The 21,057-nt window shown below is 40.2% G+C and overlaps 2 protein-coding genes across 7 annotated transcripts in view; one reads left to right on the forward strand and one right to left on the reverse strand.

Annotated features, from left to right (window-relative positions):
• LARP1B (La ribonucleoprotein 1B) overlaps positions 1-8,213 on the forward strand; it is a 71,834-nt gene extending 63,621 nt beyond the window's left edge. For 2 of the 3 annotated variants that reach the window (XM_084856014.1, XM_084856015.1), the window contains exons 17-19: positions 492-601; positions 3,423-3,550; positions 6,220-8,213. In XM_084856014.1, the coding sequence (XP_084712140.1) occupies positions 492-601; positions 3,423-3,550; positions 6,220-6,453 (472 nt within the window). In that variant the 3' untranslated portion in view covers positions 6,454-8,213. Of the gene's footprint in view, positions 1-491; positions 602-3,422; positions 3,551-3,677 lie in introns of all 3 variants that reach the window. The other variant, XM_084856016.1, reaches the window with a different exon arrangement.
• PGRMC2 (progesterone receptor membrane component 2) overlaps positions 1-21,057 on the reverse strand; it is a 63,133-nt gene that overhangs the window by 36,084 nt on the left and 5,992 nt on the right. The window contains exons 2-3 of one of the 4 annotated variants that reach the window (XR_014792062.1): positions 16,021-16,176; positions 3,092-3,213 (exon numbers count right to left, since the gene is read on the reverse strand). Coding sequence is in view for 3 of the 4 variants with exons in the window: in XM_084856017.1 (XP_084712143.1) it covers positions 14,900-14,997; positions 16,021-16,176 (254 nt within the window). In the remaining variant the exon portion in view is untranslated. Of the gene's footprint in view, positions 1-3,091; positions 3,214-13,305; positions 15,607-15,944; positions 16,177-21,057 lie in introns of those variants that run through there. The other 3 variants (XM_084856017.1, XM_084856019.1, XM_084856018.1) reach the window with 3 other exon arrangements.

Consider the following 21,057-nt stretch of genomic DNA (forward strand, 5'->3'; position numbering starts at 1 on the left):
TTCCTCTCAATTTCACATGTGAGCTTTAAAAACTCTCAGGTATGTGTATCAGAGCTGGTGACTTGTTAATTTTTTAATTTGTCAATTAGCTCTAGAACCTCATCATATCACCTCTGTTTGACTTGTTTCCTCTTTTGAAGATAAAGGTGACTGTTTGGGACTTCCTGCCAGTTTTTCATTTACATATGTTGAATTTGATAGCAATGTAATCACTGTCCTTGTACCATTCAGCAGAACTTTACATCTCACACTAGGCCCTGGGCACCATTAGTGAACACCTCCATGGAGTTTAGTCACCTACAATTAATTGTGGTAGGGCACAGAGAGTGAGTGAAGAAGGGCAGATTATGAAAGTTGGGGTGGCTGACTATGCTCCTCTAATTCCCAGGACTTCCCATTATTGTAATGGTTCCATCTTGTAAGAATTGGTGGAGGTTGAAAGGCATTTCTATGTTTTTCTGTGCTCTTATTCCTTTTTCACCTTTCTACAGATATGGTCTGGAATGTTTGTTCCGATTTTACAGCTATGGGCTGGAAAAAAAATTCAGGCAAGAGATCTTTAAAGACTTCCAAGAAGAAACAAAGAGAGACTATGAATCTGGTATGTATGTATGCATTTATTTTATTACATTTCTATACTGCCCAATAGCCAAAGCTGTAGAATCACAGAATCATAGAATAGTAGGGTTGGAAGGGGGCCTACAAGGCCATCGAGTCCAATCCCCTGCTCAATGCAGGAATCTTAGAGCATCCCTAACAGATGGCTGTCCAGCCTCATATTGAACGCCTCCAGTGTGGGAGAGCCCACTACCTCCCTAGGTAATTGGTTCCATTGTCATATTGCTCTTAACAGTCAGGACGTTTTTCCTGATGTTCAGCCAGAATCTGGCTTCCTGTAACTTGAGCCCATGATTCCGTGTCTTGCACTCTGGGATGAGTGAGAAGAGATCCTGGCCTTCCTCTCTGTGACAACCTTTCAAGTACTTGAAGAGCACTATCATATCTCCCCTCAGTCTTCTCTTCTCAAGGCTAAACATGCCCAGTTCCTTCAGTCTCTCTTCATAGGGCTTTGTTTCCAGTCCCCTGATCATCTTTGTTGCCCTCCTCTTAACCCCCTCCAGTTTGTCTGCATCCTTCTTAAAGTGTAGTGCCCAGAATTGGACATAGTACTTGAGATGAGGCCTAACCAGTGCTGAGTAGAGGGGGACCAGTACTTCCCAGGATTTGGAAGCAATGCTTCTATTAATGCAGCCCAAAAGAGCATTGGCCTTTTTTGTAGCCACATCACATTGTTGGCTCATATTCAGCTTGTGATCGACAACAACTCCAAGATCCTACTTGCTTGTAGTGTTGTTGAGCCACGTATCCCCCATCTTGTAACTGTGCATTTGGTTTCTTTTTCCTAGGTGCAGAACTTGGCATTTATCCCTATTAAATGTCATTCTGTTGTTTTCTGCCCAGCGCTCCAGTCTATCAAGATCACTTTGAATTTTGTTTCTGTCTTCCAAAGTATGAGCTATCCTGCCCAATTTTGTCTCAGCTGCAAATCTGATCAGCATTCCCTGCACCTCCTCCTCCAAGTCATTAATCAAAATATTGAAGAGCACTGGGCCCAGGACTGAGCCCTGCGGTACCCCACTCGTTACCCCTCCCCAGTTTGAGAAGGTCCCATTGATAAGCACTCTTTGAGTCCGATTCTGTAGCCAACTGTGGATCCACCAGATGGTTGTTTCATCTAGCCCACTTTGAGCTAGTTTGCTCATCAGGAGATCATGGAGCACTTTGTCGAAAGCTTTGCTGAAGTCGAGGTGTATGATGTCTACAGCATTCCCACAGTCCACAAGGGAGGTGACTTGATCAAAAAACGAGATCAGATTCATCTGGCAGGATTTGTTCTTGACAAATCCATGTTGGCTTCAAGTAATCACTGCATTGTTTTCAAGGTGCTTACAGATGGATTGCTTGATCATCTGCTCCAGAATTTTCCCAGGGATGATGTCAGGCTGACTGGTCTGTAGTTCCCAGGTTCCTCCTTTTTACCCTTTTTGAAGATAGGGACCACATTAGCCCTCCTCCAGTCATCTGGCACTTCACCCGTCCTCCATGATTTCTCAAAGAGAATAGACAGCGGTTCTGAGAGTTCTTCTGCCAGTTCCTTTATTACTCTAGGATGCAGTTCATCTGGCCCTGGAGATTTGAACTCATTCAAAGTAAATAGGTGTTCCTTGACCATATGCCTATCGATCTCAAGCTGCAATCCTGCCCCTTCAGCCTGTACTTTGCCTTTGCCAGGGGGGTCATAGACCCTCTTTTGGGAGAAGGCTGAGCCAAAGTAGGATTTGAGCACCTCTGCCTTTTCTTTGTCATCTGTTATCGTTTTGCCATCCTTATGTAATAGCTGAACCACCATTTCTTTCCTCTGCCTTTTACTATGCACGTAGCTGAAGAAAGCCTTTTTGTTGTTTTTAGCATCCCTCACTAACCTCAGCTCGTTCTCAGCTTTAGCCTTCCTGACACCATCCCTGCAATTCTGTGCTACCTGCCTGTACTCTTCCTTTGTTACTTGGCCTTCTTTCCACTTCCTACATGTGTCCTTTTTTGTTTTCAAGTCCTCTCTAAGGTTTTTGTGACACCACATTAGCTTCTTCTGTTGTCTTCCACCCTTTCTTCTTGTTGGAATTGTTTGTAATTGTGCCTTGAGAATATCCTTTTTTAAAAGCTCCCACCCATCTTGGACTCCTTTTCTCATTAGCGTAACTTGCCATGGGACCTTACTTATCATTGTTCTGAGTTTATTAAAATCAGCTTTCCTAAAATCCAGGGTATGTGTTTGACTACACTTGGCTTTTGCTTCCCTTCGAACCAAGAACTCAAATACAACATGGTCGCTTTTGTGTATGGGCAGTTCCCCACTGTATGGGCAGTTCACAAAAATTAAAATGACCAAGTACAACATAAAACAATATAAAATATAAAAGTATAACCAGAATAAGACCTTGCAGCAATGCAGAGGTTTTTAAAATACAGATTTAAAACAGTCGAGCTAAAAGACTAGAATGCTAAAATGCTGGGAAAATTAAAAGGCCTTTACCTGGCGCTGAAAGGAGTATAGCATAGGTGCCAGGTGAACTTCTCTAGGGAGCTCATTCCACAACCAGGGTGCCACAGCAGAGAAGGCCCTCTTCCTACACCACTGTTAACAGGAGGTAGTCACTGCGTTTCAACAAAAAAAAATTAAGAATCTTGGTTAGAGGGGTGCTCCAGAGAGCCGTTGACACCATAGGAAGCGGGGGGAAACCATGTTCAGTGTCACATGTGAAACTCCTCTAGATGCATCCATTGGTAATGGCTTGTTCTTAATGATATTGTGATATTGCTTGGCTTCATCCTTACTTTTAAAGACATCTTTTTCTTTTACTTAGGTCAGCTTTATGGACTAGAAAAATTTTGGGCTTACCTAAAGTATTCACAGTCTAAAACTCCACCTATTGATCCCAAACTTCAGGAATACCTCTGTAACTTTAAAAGATTGGAAGACTTCAGAGTTGATGTAAGTGTTCAAGTTCTTTTGAGCAAACTAACGTAGTATATTTACATAACTGACTGATTTAAACTACCCATAAATTCATGTAAACTAGTCAAATGCCTGTTCTCATGATTAAATTCATGTTAACTAGAGATCAAATCGACAACATTCGCTGGATCACGGAGAAAGCAAGAGAATTCCAGAAAAACGTCTATTTCTGCTTCATTGACTACGCTAAAGCCTTTGATTGTGTGGATCACAACAAACTCTGGCAAATTCTTAAAGAGATGGGAGTACCAGACCACCTGACCTGTCTCCTGAGAAACCTGTACGAGGGTCAAGAAGAAACAGTAAGAACTGGACATGGAACAACCGATTGGTTCAAAATTGGGAAAGGAGTACGACAAGGCTGTATATTGTCGCCCTGCTTATTTAACTTATATGCAGAGTACATCATGAGAAACGCTGGGTTGGATGAATCACAGGTCAGAATTAAGATTGCCGGGACAATTATCAGCAACCTCAGATACGCAGACGATACCACCCTAATGGCAGAAAGAGAAGAGGATCTAAAGGGCCTCTTGTTGAGGGTGAAAGTGGAGAGTGCAAAAGCTGGTTTGAAACTCAACATTAAGAAAACTAAGATCATGGCATCTGGCCCCATCACTTCCTGGCATATAGAAGGAGAAGAAATAGAAGCAGTGACAGATTTTATTTTCTTGGGCTCCAAGATCACCACAGACAGTGACTGTAGCCATGAAATTAAAAGACACTTGCTCCTTGGGAGGAAAGCTACGACAAACCTAGACAGCATAGTAAGAAGCAGAGACATCACCTTGCTGACAAAGGTCCGTATAATCAAAGCTATGGTTTTCCCAGTAGAAATATATGGCTGTGAGAGCGAGACTATAAGGAAGGCTGAGTGCTGAAGAATTGATGCTTTCGAACTGTGGTGCTGGAGAAGACTCTTACGAGTCCCCTGGACTGCAAGGAGGTCAAACCAGTCCATCCTAAAGGAAATCAACCCTGAGTGCTCATTGGAAGGACAGATACTGGAGCTGAAGCTCAAAATTTTTTGGCCACCTAATGTGAAGAGAAAAGTCACTGGAAAAGACCCTGATGCTGGGAAAGATTGAAGGCAAAAGGAGAAGGGGACGGCAGAGGATGAGATGGCTGGATAGCATCACCGATGCAATGAATATGGACTTGAGCACACTCTGGGACAAAGCGCAGGACAGGAAGGCCTGGCATGCTATGGTCCATGGGGTCACGAAGAGTCGGGCACGACTTAACGACTGAACAACAACAAACTAGTCAAATGCCTGTTCTCATGCCCCTACAAACATGGATAGACAATTTATTCTCCATCAAATAATATTTGAGAAATGGGATAGATGGGCAGGCTGCCGCTAATCTACAGATTGAGCTCAAAATTTGTATAATCCCACCCATGTGATAGATGCCAGATTTGCTTGTGGTCATGCTGTAGTTTTTCTGAGCTGCTTTTTGAATTGTGAAATTGTGTGGTGCTTCATTTTCCAAACACAGATTTTGGCATCTTGAGACATGTAACAGCTTCCTATACCTAGGTAGCTGCTCACTTATTTATGGTTTGTGTGTTCATTAATTAAACCTATATGCTGTCTTTCCACCAAAAATGGCATGATTTTGATTAAAACATAGAAACAAATAAGTTAAAAATAGATCAGTAAAAGAATTAGGCAGCACCCCAACAAGTTAAAACCCCCTTCAGCAACAAACCAGATTACATGCCTGCCCAAATAAAAACATCTTTGCCTCTAGCAGAAGAACATGAAAGAGGGAGTCATCCTAGCTTTTTGGTGGTTGACCAAGAACTTGGAATTGTTTGTATAAGGATTGGGCAACCTGTTCAGTATGTGATGGGGGTATGTTGATGGAACGAGTGGGAGAAAAAATAAGTCACCACTAACACACCCATCAGTGACAGATGGGCAACGTATGGCTGTGAGAGCTGGACTATAAGGAAGGCTGAGCATCGAAGAATCAATGCTTTTGAACTGTGGTGCTGGAGAAGACTCTTACGAGTCCCCTGGACTGCAAGGAGGTCAAACCAGTCCATCCTAAAGGAAATCAACCCTGACTGCTCATTGGAAGGACAGATACTGGAGCTGAAGCTCAAAATTTTTTGGCCACCTAATGTGAAGAGAAAAGTCACTGGAAAAGACCCTGATGCTGGGAAAGATTGAAGGCAAAAGGAGAAGGGGACGGCAGAGGATGAGATGGCTAGATAGCATCACCGATGCAATGAATATGAACTTGAGCACACTCGGGGAGAGAGCGCAGGACAGGAAGGCCTGGCGTGCTGTGGTCCATGGGGTTATGAAGAGTTGGACATGACTGAACAACAACAACACACCCATAATGTACCCAAAACAAATGTGCACATCATTGTATGTCTTAGATGCCAGACAGTAACAACTGGAGCAAAGCAGTCCTTGGAGATTAAGAGAAAATTATATCGATGTATTGTATTTGATACCTTTGTCAACAATTCCTCGTATTTTGGCACAGCAGCGCTGGCTTGACATTTCAGTCATTTCAAACTAATTGATAAATGTTCAGACTCTTGAGAAAGTTAAAAATGAGATCATAATTGGTTCTTAATAGATAATTTTGCTAGATTATAATAATGCAGCTATTCTCTTTTTTAGCCTCCCATTAATGAAGAATCTGGGAGAAAAAGGCATTCAACAGGTGAGGAAAGTGATCGTCGTAAACATCAGTCCAATTCTTCTTCCAAGATCCTTGCCGGTAATTCCACAGCTGCCTCTCAGGTGTGGGTTCCAATAAACTTTCCCACTACAAATACTGTACAGGAGTTGAGTAACAGCATACACCAGAACAGTACTGCCACAAAATCAAGAAGCGATAAACCTGAGCAGTAGACTTTCATTAAGCTTGAACCTTGAGATCAACTCCTAATGCCAGTATTTTAGTTCAAGGATCTTCAGGGAGAGCTATTTTAAGCTTGATTAAAAACAAATGTATAGGAAAACAAAGGATCGCATTTGCTTTCTCACAAGATAAAGTTCCAAATACTTCCCCTTTGATTAATCGTACTGGGTTCAGGGATCATCAGAGAGATCCTAGGAAAATATCTTTTAGTCCTGATGTTGCTGTCCCTGCCTTACTGTTTACAGGAACTGCATTCCACTACAATATGCAAAAAATACTTTGGGATGCCTTATAGGCCAGCTCATACTTCTTAAAGAAGTTATGGTGTACTTATGGTAACGTAGAATTTTTTATCATTCAAATTTTCCATCATTATTTCTACTTATAAAAAGCCAAAAAGACAGGATGTATTTTTTTAATGGAGAGAAATAATTTCAGTTGATAAATGCAATATATTACTATCAACATCAACTTTTTTTCTTTGTAACAATACATGCATACTCCAAGCTGTATAGGACTGTGTACATTTCTTGGGTGCTGAAATCTCTTTTGCTTTCTAGTTCTTTTGTTTCAGGATCTTTGTGATTTTGGGTTGAGTGTGGAGTTTTGAGTTAGGCATCAATCTAATTTGGTTTTAAGGGTGTTTTATTTTATGCTGGTTCTTATTTGTACTTAAGCAAATGTAGATTGCAGAGGGGAAGGGGTATGACTGTATTGTCATAAACTTAGCAAACTTTATCTCTACAGTATAAGCAGAAGGATAAAATGGCGGCTCTCTAATTACCCTCCAGTTAGAAGTGTTTTCTGTTTAATTTCTCTTCTAATATAAGTGATTTGCACTTCAAGGAGAGATTATTTGTAAACATTTAATTGTATTTTAATATTTGACACTGTTTTAATTTAACAGGGAAGTAGAAACAAATATAGTGCTCATTCTAAAAAATGTTGATGTCAAAATGGGTTTGAATAAAGTTTAAATTCCATGCTCCGTTAAGACCAACTGAACTTAAATTGGTCAAGACATCACTTTTCCTTAAATGTAAATGATTCATTCAAATAGTCATAACTTAAGTTGGGAGGTGGAAGTTAACAGGATACATCACCTGTAATTTCTGACTAGTTTCAATTATTGTGATTTCAAATGCTTAGAATAAGGAAATGGAAGGCCTCCTTCCTTATTGTGGAAGGGGTGGTAGGAATAGGTGCATTTTTATTATATACAGCAAAACAGTGAAATATTTGGCAGTTGTCACATAATTTTCTACAAATAAAGCTTAACACTGTTCGATGCCTTTTTACTGGGAGATATCCTGAGTGATCCAACATTAGTTTAAATGGATTTCTGTGCTGGATATGGTTGAAATCTATTCCATTTTTCTTCATACTGCCTTGTGAATCTGAATAGAACAATTATGAATAAGTGTGCATATGAATATGTGGATTTCCCAGTAATTGATTTCTACATACAAACTAGCCTTTTAGAAATGCTCTATTTTACAAAGAAACTAGGAATTGATGATACATATTTTATATAGCATCTTTTCAGTGTACTGAAGATATACATCTCAAACCTGTGTTCAATCTATGCCACCTCCTCCATGAAAATGATGCAAGTGTACATTTGGATTTAAACTGTATATAAAAGAAATATATTTACTTTAATTTCTTTGAATGGAATGTGTGCATATAAGCTTTTAGTATGCATAATTTGTGGTATCTTTACAGATTTTATAAAAATACAAAAAAGTCATGGTGTAATGTGTGGTTCTTAAGCAAGTTTCTATCATCTTTTATGGTAACATTTTTATTACAATTAATCTGAAGTATCTGGAGTTTGTTGCAGCAATGAATTACACTACTCAGGACCAGGGACTTTAATTGTGAAGCTAAAATTGTTTAAGTTATAAAAATGCATTGACTTACATCGTTAATTGAAGTTGCATTGCATTGCAGAACTTCATATATTTAGCAGGCACTCATGGTGATGAAGTAAATATTGTTGCTAATAAAGGAAAATTCAGAGTGTTGACTAAACATGGGGACAAATGTAGTAGTTATTCAAACTTGGTGGAACTTGCTGTTCTGTAGTTGTAAAGACTGCCTGAATATTTTAAAAGCTTTACCTGGACGTGGTGAGTCTATTTTACAAGTTCCTGATCTCCACTCTGGTGGCAGTTCTTGGATATTAATATCTGAGATTCTTTCCATTTCATAGGCCATAGGAAGTTCCAATTCATAGGGAGAAGGACAGGGGAGTATAACCCTGTTAATTCTTCTTGATCTGTCATTGGCTTTTGATACCATCGATCATGGTATCCTTCTGGATCAACTCCATGGACTGGGCATCGGAAGCACTGTGTTACAATGGTTCTGGTCTTACCTACAGGGTCTGTTTCAGAGAGTAACGTTGGGTGACCATTCCTTGGCCTCTTGGCAATTAAGCTATGAGATTCCACAGGGTACCATCTTGTCCCCAATGTTGTTCAACATCTATATGAAACTGCTGGGAATGGTCACCAGGGGATTTGGAGCCAAGTGCCAGCAGTATGGTGATGACACACTCCCTGTGACATCTGAATCAGGAGAGTCTGTGCAAGCCTAGGATCAGTGCCTAGACTCAGTGATGGGCTGGATGAGGACGAGTAAACTGAAGCAGAATCTTTGCAAGACAGAAGCCCCGTGGGTGAGTGGCTTCAAAGTCCAAGAGATAGGTTCGTTGCCTGTTTTGGATGGGGTTGTACTCCCTCTGAAAGGTCAGGTTTGTAGTCTGGGGGTACTCCTAGATCCATCACTGTCGCTGGAGGCCCAAATGGCCATGGCAGCTCAGAGTGCCTTTTACCAGCTTCGACTGGTTTGCCAGCTACAGCCTCTCCTGGACAGGGATAGCTTGGCCACAGTGATACAGGCACTAGTAACCTCAAGACTGGATTACTGCAATGCACTCTTATGTGGGACTGCTCTTAAGGCTGGTCTGGAAGCTGGAGCTAGTGCAGAATGCATCAGCTTGGCTGTTGTCAGGAGCTGCTCCTTTTCAGCTTGCAACTCCTTTGCTGAGAGAACTGCACTGGCTGCCTATTCACTACTGGGCCAGGTTTCAGGTTTTGGTAGTAGCGTATAAAGCACTAAACAACTTGGGACCAGGATACCTGAGAGAGCACCTTCTCCCTTATCAACCTGCCCAGTCACTGAGATCATCAGAGAGCATGATCCTGGTGGTTCCACCTGGACCTATGGCCCAATTCAAGTCTACCTGGAGAAGAGCCTTCAGTGTGGTGGCCCCCTTTCTATGGAAGTCCCTGCCCGTGGAGGTCAGGCAGGCACCAACATGGTATTGTTTTTGACCCCTCCTGAAAACATCTTTATTTCAAGAAGCCTTCCTTGATTGAGCAGCCATGGTTTTTATTGGTACTCCATTCTTTAAAATTATCCTTTTAAACATTTTTAAAACAGATATATCCTTTAAAAAAGTGGTATATAAACATTGTAAATGAATAACAGACAAAAATTTCAGTTAATGAAAAAAAGCCTATCTTTCCTTTTACTCTAAGCACTTGCACAGCTTGTAGGCACCAGTCAGCCAACTAAAGGATTGCTGGTTCTTCTATTCTTCCCTATTTGAAACCATCAGGAGTTTGTCAGTACATGGCAGGAGACTACATTTGACTAGATGGATCACATGGTGTGCGGGCCAGCTATATCATTTGTTGGCAGGGCTGCTTATCCACTATGCTCCAAAATTCCAAATTACCTCTGTCTCTCCCAGCATAGGACATCCATCAGGGCAACCAAGGCAGTTTCAATGCCAAAACAAGGAAAATAGCATTTTTGCCATACAGCTCCAAAACTCTTATGAGATGGAGTTTCTGGATTCATTTCAATCAGGATGGGAAAATGCAGTTTTGTCATAGGCCTTTTGATGCTATGCTTTCCATATGGAATTTTTATACAGAAGTAACTTTTGCTCTGACTGCCGTGTTCCATGTTCATCCGGCAAATTACGGACAAGGTAGGCCTACGTGATGGGGGTTTCCACCCCTCTCCCTGGCAATCAGTATTCACCATGGGCAGGTTCTTGGTAATTCACATCAGAAAAGAGTAGCATGTACAGCTGCCCAGTCTCTGTTCAAAACAACTTTTCCCAAGTGATAACAGTAACAATTTCACCTTGGTACTGTAAGTTTGGAGATAAAAATTTTAAAAATTATTTGATTGCATGGAAATACAACTTCGTGGTCCACCATTTTATCTTTCATAAATATTCTTTCTTGGGGCTATTATAAACAGTGGCCTTTGCACATACAAAGCAGTACAGGAAGTTTTTGAGGAAGTGGTCTACTGGGATGCTTACTTTGGGGAGTGGGTTCCTCACAGCTACAGCCTGGTCAATAAGACCACAAAATTGCTAGCCTGCTGTGGGCTGCCAGAGGAGAGATGGAGAGCTCTGTTCCTCCTACAACTACCCACTGTATTTTCATGCTAGGTGGAGAGGAAAAGGCTTCTTTCCTTAAAGACCACTTGGTTTCTATGCTAGGCATAGAGCAGGGGTAAGCAACCTTTTTGGACTTGTGGGCACAATTGGCAATTTGAGTAACTGTTCTGAGCACCACCACACACTGGGCATGCCGCAGATGAAGCACTGACCTGCAGCTACCTGCCATCTTCATTTCCTTACAATGTCTCTGGGTAGTAGCCTATAGGAGCTCACGTGCATGCAGCCAGCCCTGGTATGGACACACACAGTCCTACCAGCCCAGGTCCATGGGTGGCCACAATATCATTCTTCAGGGGCCAAGAGTGCGTTTCTGGAAGGGGTGTGACCTGCCCCTTCCAGTAATGCACATTTTTTGCACATGTTGGGGCTTGCCCTCAGAAGTGTGACATCGCAGACGATGGGCTGTGTGCATGTGGACCAGGGGCCTGTCACATGTGTATGGCCCCTATAGGATTCTGCCCTCTGAGACCTACATGTGGCCTAGAGGTATTCATGGGAAACTGGGAACAGCTCGAGCAGCACTCACTTTGCTTTGACACAATCCCAGCTGCCAGTAAGGAGCTTTATTAAAAAAAAAAAAAAAAAAGTGGGAGGGGTAGGGCACCTTGGTGGGTGCTCCATTGCCTACCCCCGGCATAGAGGAAGAATGGAGCTATCTATCCTGCTGTCAGCCTGCTCACAGGCCTGCATGCAGTTCTCATTAACGAGGTGGCTCCTTAGATACAAGTCTGCTCTAAGAGAAAGGTAACTGCATTGAAAGCAACCCACTGAACACCATGATTCCTAAAACCCTGAGGATGGTAGAGGAGCAAGGCCGAATGAAAGAAGCAACTTCCCTACTGGTCTGTGTTTGAGAAAAAGCACTTAACAGCTCATTCATGTTTACAGGACTATGCCAAAGCTGCTTTCCTTTGCCTTTTGCTAGCAGAGATGTGCATGTTTAAAAGAGGAGCATATTTTTGCACAGCAGCACTGGGCAGTGGGAGGTAAAATCGGCAGCTAGTTGCATAGGAAGTTGTTCACGTACATATCAAAGCCAGATTTAGAAAGTGTTTCTTGTGGAATTAATTGGCCTCTGCTGAAGACCTTGTTTTTATAGGCATGCACCATTTTGTTATGTTGATCCTATAGTATCATTAGAATAGCCAGATTGATAGAATCATTTGAGTCTATAGCGGAAAGAATTGATCTGGAACAGATTATAGAAATAAAAAAATGAAAACTTCACCCCCCTCCACAAGATACTATTGAATGGCACAATGTTCATGTACTATTTGGTTGAATGGAGAACACACATGCAACAGTGGCCATCAGGATACTTAGCTACGTTGGGAGTCATTTAAATTAATATGAAAACAGTTAAGAGCTTTTATACCAAACGTTTTTCCTGATTTATTTATTTATTAAAAATGCTTCTGTACAACTGAAACCTTTTATTTACTGCACATGAATTAGGTATTATTTTTTCTCTCAATTTCTTTGTGAAGGGCCTTATCAGCTCTTGTAATGTTACCTTCTTGCATGACTAGACTGCTTGTATATTGCAGCAAATTCAGCATCACTTTCATAAAAATTGGTTAGGATCCAATTTCATTAGGACTGTGTGTAATTTACCAGCTATGCATAGGCATGTTTCAGCTTCTGGACTGTCCCAATCAGGGAAAAGCAGTAGTTGTCTTGTGCATATAAACCATTCTAGATCCTGTCCATCTTCCTCAGGCCACTGTTTGGGGGAAGGGGTAGTGGGCCTATGAACACAGCAAATAAAGCTATCTCTGTAAACTTGCTGTCAAAAGACCGTGAAAGCATGATTTTAAAAAACCTTGCAGCAGCTTGTTCTATGTGCATAGATACCCCAAGGTGCCAAGAGTTACAGCTTTCAGTAGGAAGAGCAGTGTGACGCAAGAGTGGTTTCAAAACAGAACCCAAATAAAACCATCTGACCATACACCAAACCCCAATTCTCTGCTATCCTTCAGCACATCCATCTGTGAAGCTAAGGTTTTTGTTACCATCTAAACAGGAAGGGCTGCTCCTTCTGTCTTTGCTTTCAATCAGAAAACCAAAATTCCCTTCCAACACTGCTTCCCTGCAAGGAAGTTAAAATGACAAATACAGCACACTAACAATGTATCTACAGAACACTTTATTAAAAAAAATTAAGAACACAAATTGTTCATTTCTCGAAACAGACTGCATAATTTCAATTATGGAATAAAATTTTGGAGTGGAAGAGTTGTAACTGTGGCTCATCAATGGAGGCTTAGACACTTTCAGATGACTAAATGACAACAGTATGTTCACACACAAAAATGGGACAGAAGATACAGAAAACCTTTTTGTGCATACCATATGGAAAGTCTCAACTCTCAAGCCAACCTGAGCATGAGCCAGAATGGTTTGGTCTTTTTGGACAAGAGGATGATGCTTTTTGTTAGAGATACTACTATATCAGATGGATTGAAGATCACAGCTAGCTATTTTTTTTTAATGCTAGACACACTGCTGCCTTACCGGTTTTCTTAATGTTGGTTGCCAATAGTGGCTTAATGATGTTCTATTGACTAGTTTATAGAAGAAGCATTCAAGGAAGTTATTTTGTTTTGGATTTTACATGGGATATTGACAAAGACTGAAGAAGCTGTGCAGTTAATATGCTGAGAAAAAGGAATGAAAACTGATAACCAAAGCATTTCCACAGAGATAATGCTCCAGTGTTATATGCTGTGCTGCTCTCATAATGTATTCATCCAAGGTGTAACTAAATAAGTTACATTTCTGTTGTGAATTATATGTGATAACTAAATAAAAAAATTAGCTGGGTAAAGCTTTATTCAATTGCAGTGCAAAAATATTTAATATCTCCAAGATTTCTTCTCTTTTTCTCATACACACAGTTCTGCCCACCAATACTAGCTTAACAGCATCTACATAAAGTCTGACAGCACTTTTGGTATTTTACATGCTTTATTAAAATGGTATTCGTATTTACAGTATCTGCAGGAACTATCCTCCCATTTCTTGCACTCGAGCACCCACACCCATGCACACCCTTGACTTCAAAAAGATAAGAAGCTAGGCTCCTCAAATGCAGAGAGCTCCCCAGGGATGGATAAGGGAAGAGGTGGGCTTATTTAACAAGCAAAGGGGAATGCATTTGGCCATTACACTGCTAATTAAGTCTGTGTATATTAACATATATATATATATATGGCAGTAACACTGAGTTTTCCTTTACATTCTATATACAGAATGACATCAATGTTTTCCAGTCAACCGAATGGTTTAACCAGTCCTCAATGCTGCTTTTAGTGACTTATGTCACATTTGGGTTTTTCCCTTAAAACAATTCAAGTCTCTAAGTGAAATAAGGCACAATTATTCCGATTTGACTGAGGGGAAGGAAAAGCATAGAAGACAGGTTTCAGATGATAGCTTCTGCAGAGAGATTTTCCTCTATCCTTCAGGACTATCTGAAACCCTGAAAGCTATGGAAACCAATGGCTCACAAACTAGTTTGAGTTTTCCCATTTATTAATGTTTCAGTAGCCAAATTTAGTTGGGATCCTTTAAAACAACTAGGTTTTCCATTTAGCGCCAAAGGAGTAAAAAATGACATATGAAACACTTAAGCTTGTAAATAACAATCTGTTCAAATGCTTTAACATGCTAAAAGGAATAGCTTTCTTTGCATTTTAAATCCTTGGCCCCATTTCATTAATGAAGCCTTTCCAGACATTACAGTTGAACTGCAACAACAACAAAATGTTTGGCAGCACAAATAATGCCTAGTTAATCAAATCTTCATTGAGGATGATCTTGTACAAAACCCATCGAGTTGTTTTCTACAGCAGAAGAATTATACCCAAAGACATAGGACATTCTGTGAAGGAGAATAAGAGATTGCAATTCCAAAGGCCCCTGACTTTGGTGATTTACAAAGTTCAATCCTGTTTAGTGTGATCCTTGGTATCTTCCTCATCTGTGTATTCTGATGGTTCCTCTCCTGGCTTTAGGAGTCTACCTACATAGTCGTATTTTTCTGGAAAAGGCATGTATGTATTACAAATCAATAGTACTTAAAATATTACATTAAACATGTTCATAAACACCTGTCTATGTCCCACTGGTTTAACAGAATTTAACAGAATTTTAAAAATCTGACTTTATACCCATCATAAAAGGTGGTATCACAACTATCTAAGCGAATATCCTGGCTGAATTGTTTTGGTGCAATAAATCATCCTTTAAGGGAAAGCGTTCCTGGGATACACACTTGACTGTCACTACAGGTGAAAACACTACTTACCCACCTTCATTAACCCTACAGCAAACCATGTTGGTGCTTAAGGTGAGTTTGCAGAGCAGAGACAACTGCCTCCATGCCCAGCTGGCTCAAAAGGCTACAGTGGCTTCCTCCTGAGGTTCAAGAATAGAGTTGTGGCTGCACAGGCCTCTATGCAAGAATGACTTGACCATAAGGATGAAAATAAGCTTAGGGAATTAGCTTAGCCTCTGAAAGGTCCTCAAGACATCAGAGATAGTCATTTTTGAATTCTGGAGGTGCCTCAGTTGTCCACGATAAGTTCCAGAGCTCCACTCCTTCCAAGGATATCTGCTAATCCAAGCCTCAACACAGGTATTACCTAGCCTATAAAAATGAGGAAAAGGAGCTGCCATTCCAAGAAAAACAAGCAGAGGCTCCTGTCTTAATTGCAGTAGCACTAGCATCACTGACAGGAAGCTGGAGAGACTGCTATACTCAGGCTTATAAGCAATTGCCCCCACATCCTTCTAGTTCCCCATTTGAGCCAATGTTTTCACTGAGGAATGGAGGAGCCTTGTGCCATGGAAGCCTAGTAAACGCCTCGCTTCATACTTACAGGCATTAAGCTAGTGTTTACATAAACTGAACTATAGTGACATTTTAAAACAAGTCACTAGCAGAGTAGCAAGATGTGAGTTTCCATACACTAACTGAGAAATCACCTTTTAAAAAGCATGCCCAGCCATCTCTAACTCCTTTTCCAGCTGATCGAAAGGAATCTTCCAGTTAAAATAGTACCTTTAAATTGCATTTCCCATTCTCTAACACTTTCCATTTGTACAGCATTTAAGTCTGATAGGTCATCGTATTCATCTCTGAGTGCATCTTTTTCTAGACAGAAAGTTGCTAGTCCCCTTGAGGCATCTCTGCCAGCAAATATTCCATAAGGACCCTCTGAAAATAGAAAAAAGATACATTCAATCATTTCATTATATACTATTCATTCTCATCCATTCAGAATAATATGGATACTTGCTCTAAAGCAATGGAGTTCCCCTCCCCACCTACCCCTATTAATTGCTGGTAAAGATCAGATATACCTGAACACACAATTTTAATAAACTTGCATATGAACAAACAAGCTTATTCAGTATCAAATGGCCTTCCTTCCTTTCAGCCAAGAAGATCTGAATATTTTCTAAAAATATATGATACACCTGAATTATCTTTAAAGTGTGGGATTCTGTCAGTTAAACTCTATATTCAGGAATGCTAAATATAAAATCATATGCTTCTTCCTGTGCAGAATATTACCTAACCTAGAATCTGGCCAAACTAACCACAAACATGAACTTTACCCTACAAAGCAGTGTTCAGATTAAATAAAGTCTCCAAGCTAGCAAAGCACATCACTAACTCATAGGTTATACAGACCACATGATAAAAGGATGATACAACAGAATTGTGTTAAAGAAAAAGGATATATTTATATAAAGGCTTCTGGCATTTTCTGTTTAGTTTTAGGTACAATCCTCAAAAGATTGTGGACATGAAGTTGTATATTTCTTGGTATCAAGGGACTTTGGCAGTCTTTAAAGACTGCTGTAATAGCACTTGGCAACACAACCAACATTTATCAACATAACCTTTGGAAATAGCTTAACTGGAAACCTAAGATTACATAACAGATAGACAATCACTACTTGACTATTAGAAACATACATACACTACAGGTTGTGGAAATGAGTTTTGTGTTCTTATTCAAGCAAATTGACCTTTTAATTATGCACTTCTACTGAAAGAAGTTCAAAGAGGGTATTAGGATAATCACAGAATGACAGTAATTCAATATTATATTATTCACTGGGACATTCGTTTGTCTACAGAGTATATGACCAATTTGTGCTAAAATGTGAAACACTCACTCTTCCAGAAAGTGCTATCTTTGTAGAATAGAGATTTGTCTAATGTTGTATTAACTTCCTTTGAAGAGACCCTTCTTCAAAGTCAACACTAAATACATACTAAGCAAGCACAGAACAACTAAATCTTGTAATCATGTTTGAATAGGAGATGTAGCTTTATTTCGCTGTATTAGCTATCGGCCAAGACAAAATAAACCATACATTTGCACAAATATAAAATTAAGATACAGACCCCAGTTGTAGGATGTTCAATATTCCACATACAGATCATAACACTTTTCAGTGGATTTTCTCAGTTCATAGGGCAAATAATAGCTCTCTTGCAATCCCCAATGATTTCTACACAAGCACAAGGACTCAGATAATCTTATCAAGCAATTGCTTCAGGAATTATAAGATCACCTCCTATATAGATGGAAGAACCATATCCGGACCTGTAAATATATATGTGCAATTCATAACCAAGTTTTGAAAATGACTCTCAAAAACATTTGTCCATATTAAAATGCTATGATACCAGGCAAACACACATCTCAAACACTAGTATAATTGAGAAACTTTTTCACAATCATGCAGCTCCTTCAAGTTTTTTTAGATACAGACAGAATATTAGGTTAGATCCAAAACTGTACTAGTGGGAGTCCACTAGCATGGCAGGACTTTCTCCCTCTCTTCTCCACACTGGAGCAGGTTTTGAGGGCACATGGGGAGCTTGAGGGGAGGGATTATCACCCCTCTCCCAGTTCTGCTATCAGAACTGCTTCCATCAGCAAAAAGTCAGCACTGAATCCAACCCATTATATTTTGTACTACAGCCATATCCTCTTGTGCTCCACAATATTAACTTTAAAAACTTTGTCCTCACTTTTGCTGCTCTTATGGCAAACAAAACCACCCTATAATTAACTATAAATTTTTAGTCAGTGATGAAATCCAAGTTTCTGTAAAACAGACCAACATTCTACTTAGGATAAAATCCTCTCCTCACCTCTAATAAATCTGCCAAAAGAACTCGAACATCTTCTGTCAATTACTCTCAGAAGAGGCAAAAGTCAATTCTGTCTATACAGCCCTTCTAGCACTGAGATTGCCACTGTCTGACTAAAAGCTGTGAAACTCTTCTTCAAATTGCTACAAACTGACTCATCAAATAGGTTTATAACCTAGGTATTAGAAGGGTAAGAGGATTGATCAGCAACTGAAATTCAGAGACACCTTTTGAAAAATAGCTTTATATGTTTACAGTGCCACAGAAATTAGGTGCTAGCCATTCTGCCATCCTCTGAAGCTATTGTAGTTTCCAAGCATTGGTAGGCAGTCTAGAGGAAACATGCCACACAGAAAGTATTACAGTAGTCAGATTTAGAAATTACCAGAGAATACAAGACCAACCTCTATTGGGCAATTAGAAAAGATGGACCCATCTCCTATCTCTTTAAATTTCTGTAAGAAAAGGTCACAAGAGACTCGATTCAAAACAGTACTGCAGTACCAGGGGGTCTTAAGGAGACTGGCCAACTAATCACAAAAGATCCCTATTGTCTAACTTGGTCCTTAGTCTCCAGAAAAGGGCACAGCTGATATACCAGACAATGGTACTTGAACATCTAGCATCTGCCCAGGCAGGAACACTAGTGTTTTCACAGAAGGGGTGAGTGATGTACTTACCGGTACAATGAGCATGATGCAGCAGATCTCAAGACCCCCTTGAGTTCCTAGGAAGAGTTTTAAGCCTATGCTTTACCTTCTTATGTTTGGAAAAATGTTTTACTATTCTAGTACTGGGGTTATATAGACCCCAATTAAGCCATAGTTTAGAATAGTGAGATGGGGCCCCAGAGCATCTCTGAAGCTCAGCATGTCACAAATAGGAACCCTTTCCTGGGTAGATAGCCTTTCTGGACCCCTGAACATTTGGGATAATGTAGGGTCTCAGATACTCAAGGGCAGAACTACGTGTTATTCTAGCAAAGACAAGTTCCCCACCTCTTCACTTTAATTGTGGTCCAACTAATCCCAATATAATCCTCAATAATATAATATAATCCTCAAACTAAACACATACACAATTTAAGACTAGGGTCTGAAACATCACAAGGGATTTTTATTGTAAGAGAATTCATGTAGTTTGAAGTGGCAGAGATTAGGGGGAAAGTTTTAAATTCTGTCTACCCCTCTGGGGTTAACCTAATGTTTAGGATTATCTCTCTCACACTGATATCAATGGGAATGAGAAGAGCCTAACTTTGGCTGAATCATAGTCAAATGTTTAACGTTTCTTATGTATGCCACTAATTGAATTCTTCTGAGCCATAAAGAGATGAATCTATACTGGTCTAATGTGAATGGATAAATCAATCCCATTTCTACAGGTAAATGACCTTCTTACCATTAACAGGATAAAGTCAGTTTTTGATAGGAGGCCCTAAACTGAACTTAGCATGATTTCAAAAAGGAAAATCAACTGCCTTAAATCAGTCTTAAACTGCAATCCTAAACACACTTACTACTAGGAAGTCCCATTTTGAATACAGTTGGGCTTACTTTGAAGTAAACATGCATATGATTTCAATGTTGGCCAAGCTTCCACATGTTGATTCACCATTGATAGCACAGCTCCTGTGCTCTGGTGACTGTCCCTCACCCTTTCCCACATGCCCAGCACAAATATCCCCTCTCCCACTTATTTGTGAATTGTTAAAAAAAAAAAAGTGGTTTCTCCCCTTCCCACTGAATGTTTGCAGAACAGCAACACATGGCCATCTAAAAATGTCCACCCATAATGCCTTTCTTTTAAAGTATACTGGGTACTATCCAATGGTATCATTCTGCAAATTCAGATAGTGCCAGCGGAGCTCTGCTGAATATTTCTGTTGCACAAGCAATTGTACATTATGCTTGTGTAACAGGCTGCATTATGCTTGTGTAGCAGGTTGCAGAAGCATAATGCACAACCTATTGTGCAACAGGTTGTGCAAGCACATTTGCACAAACGTAACTTTAGTTAAAATTCTTCTCTTGCACATAGTTTCTGCTACCGTAACATCATTTGTGCTAGTGGAATGACACAGTTGGATGCTGCCCCACGGTTATTAACTTAAAAGAGAAAATAAAAAACTCTGTAAACCTAAACGGGGGAACAATAATGAAGAGAAAAACAAGGGCACAGTCCAGGAGGTAAAGAAAGTTAGGATTATACGGGAGCACCAGTGAGATTGTAGGAGACTAAAACGTCAGATCAGAACAACTCACAAGGTTTAGCAATATGTCAACAGGTTGTTTGTTGGCATAAGTTATTCATGGATACCAGTTTTCAATAAAAGTCTCAGTATGCATTTGCCCAGTAAAGATGTGAATTTACTTTTTGAGCTTGCCTATGAAAGCTGAATTTTCAGAGCCATGGATACCATCAATTAACACCTGGCATATAATGACTCTTCCAATACAAAGGTATTTCCAACTTTGCAGGTAGCATTGCAAAGCTTAAAAGGTTCCTGTAGGGCAGCCTTCTCCAACTTGGTGCCTTCCAAATGTTTTGGACTTCGACTTTCATCAGCCCTAGCCAGCATGGCCAATGGTAAGGAATGCTGGGAGCAAAACATGTGGAGGGCACCAGGTTGGGGAAGGCTGCGGGAAAGAATGCAATCCAGGTTGTCCTCAAAATTTTAAGTCAAGGTAGTTTGGGATTAGATAAGGCAGTTTTGTTTAAGATGGTGCTAAACTCTTTGAAAAACTAGTTTCTAGGAGGTTTCAACTGGCTTCCAAATCCACCACAGCAGCATGCTGATCTCATCTTCATCTCTCCAGCACTTTTGGCAATACTCCTGTGTACGTTTACAGGGTACAAATGCTATCAATGAAACTCCTTTAACCCATTCTCATATACACAGGCTGAAGTAGATTTGAATGG

Source organism: Heloderma suspectum, chromosome 5, assembly GCF_057233095.1.
Source record: "Heloderma suspectum isolate Gila_16-S chromosome 5, 16-S_ref, whole genome shotgun sequence".
Classification (NCBI taxonomy): Eukaryota; Metazoa; Chordata; class Lepidosauria; order Squamata; family Helodermatidae; genus Heloderma; species Heloderma suspectum.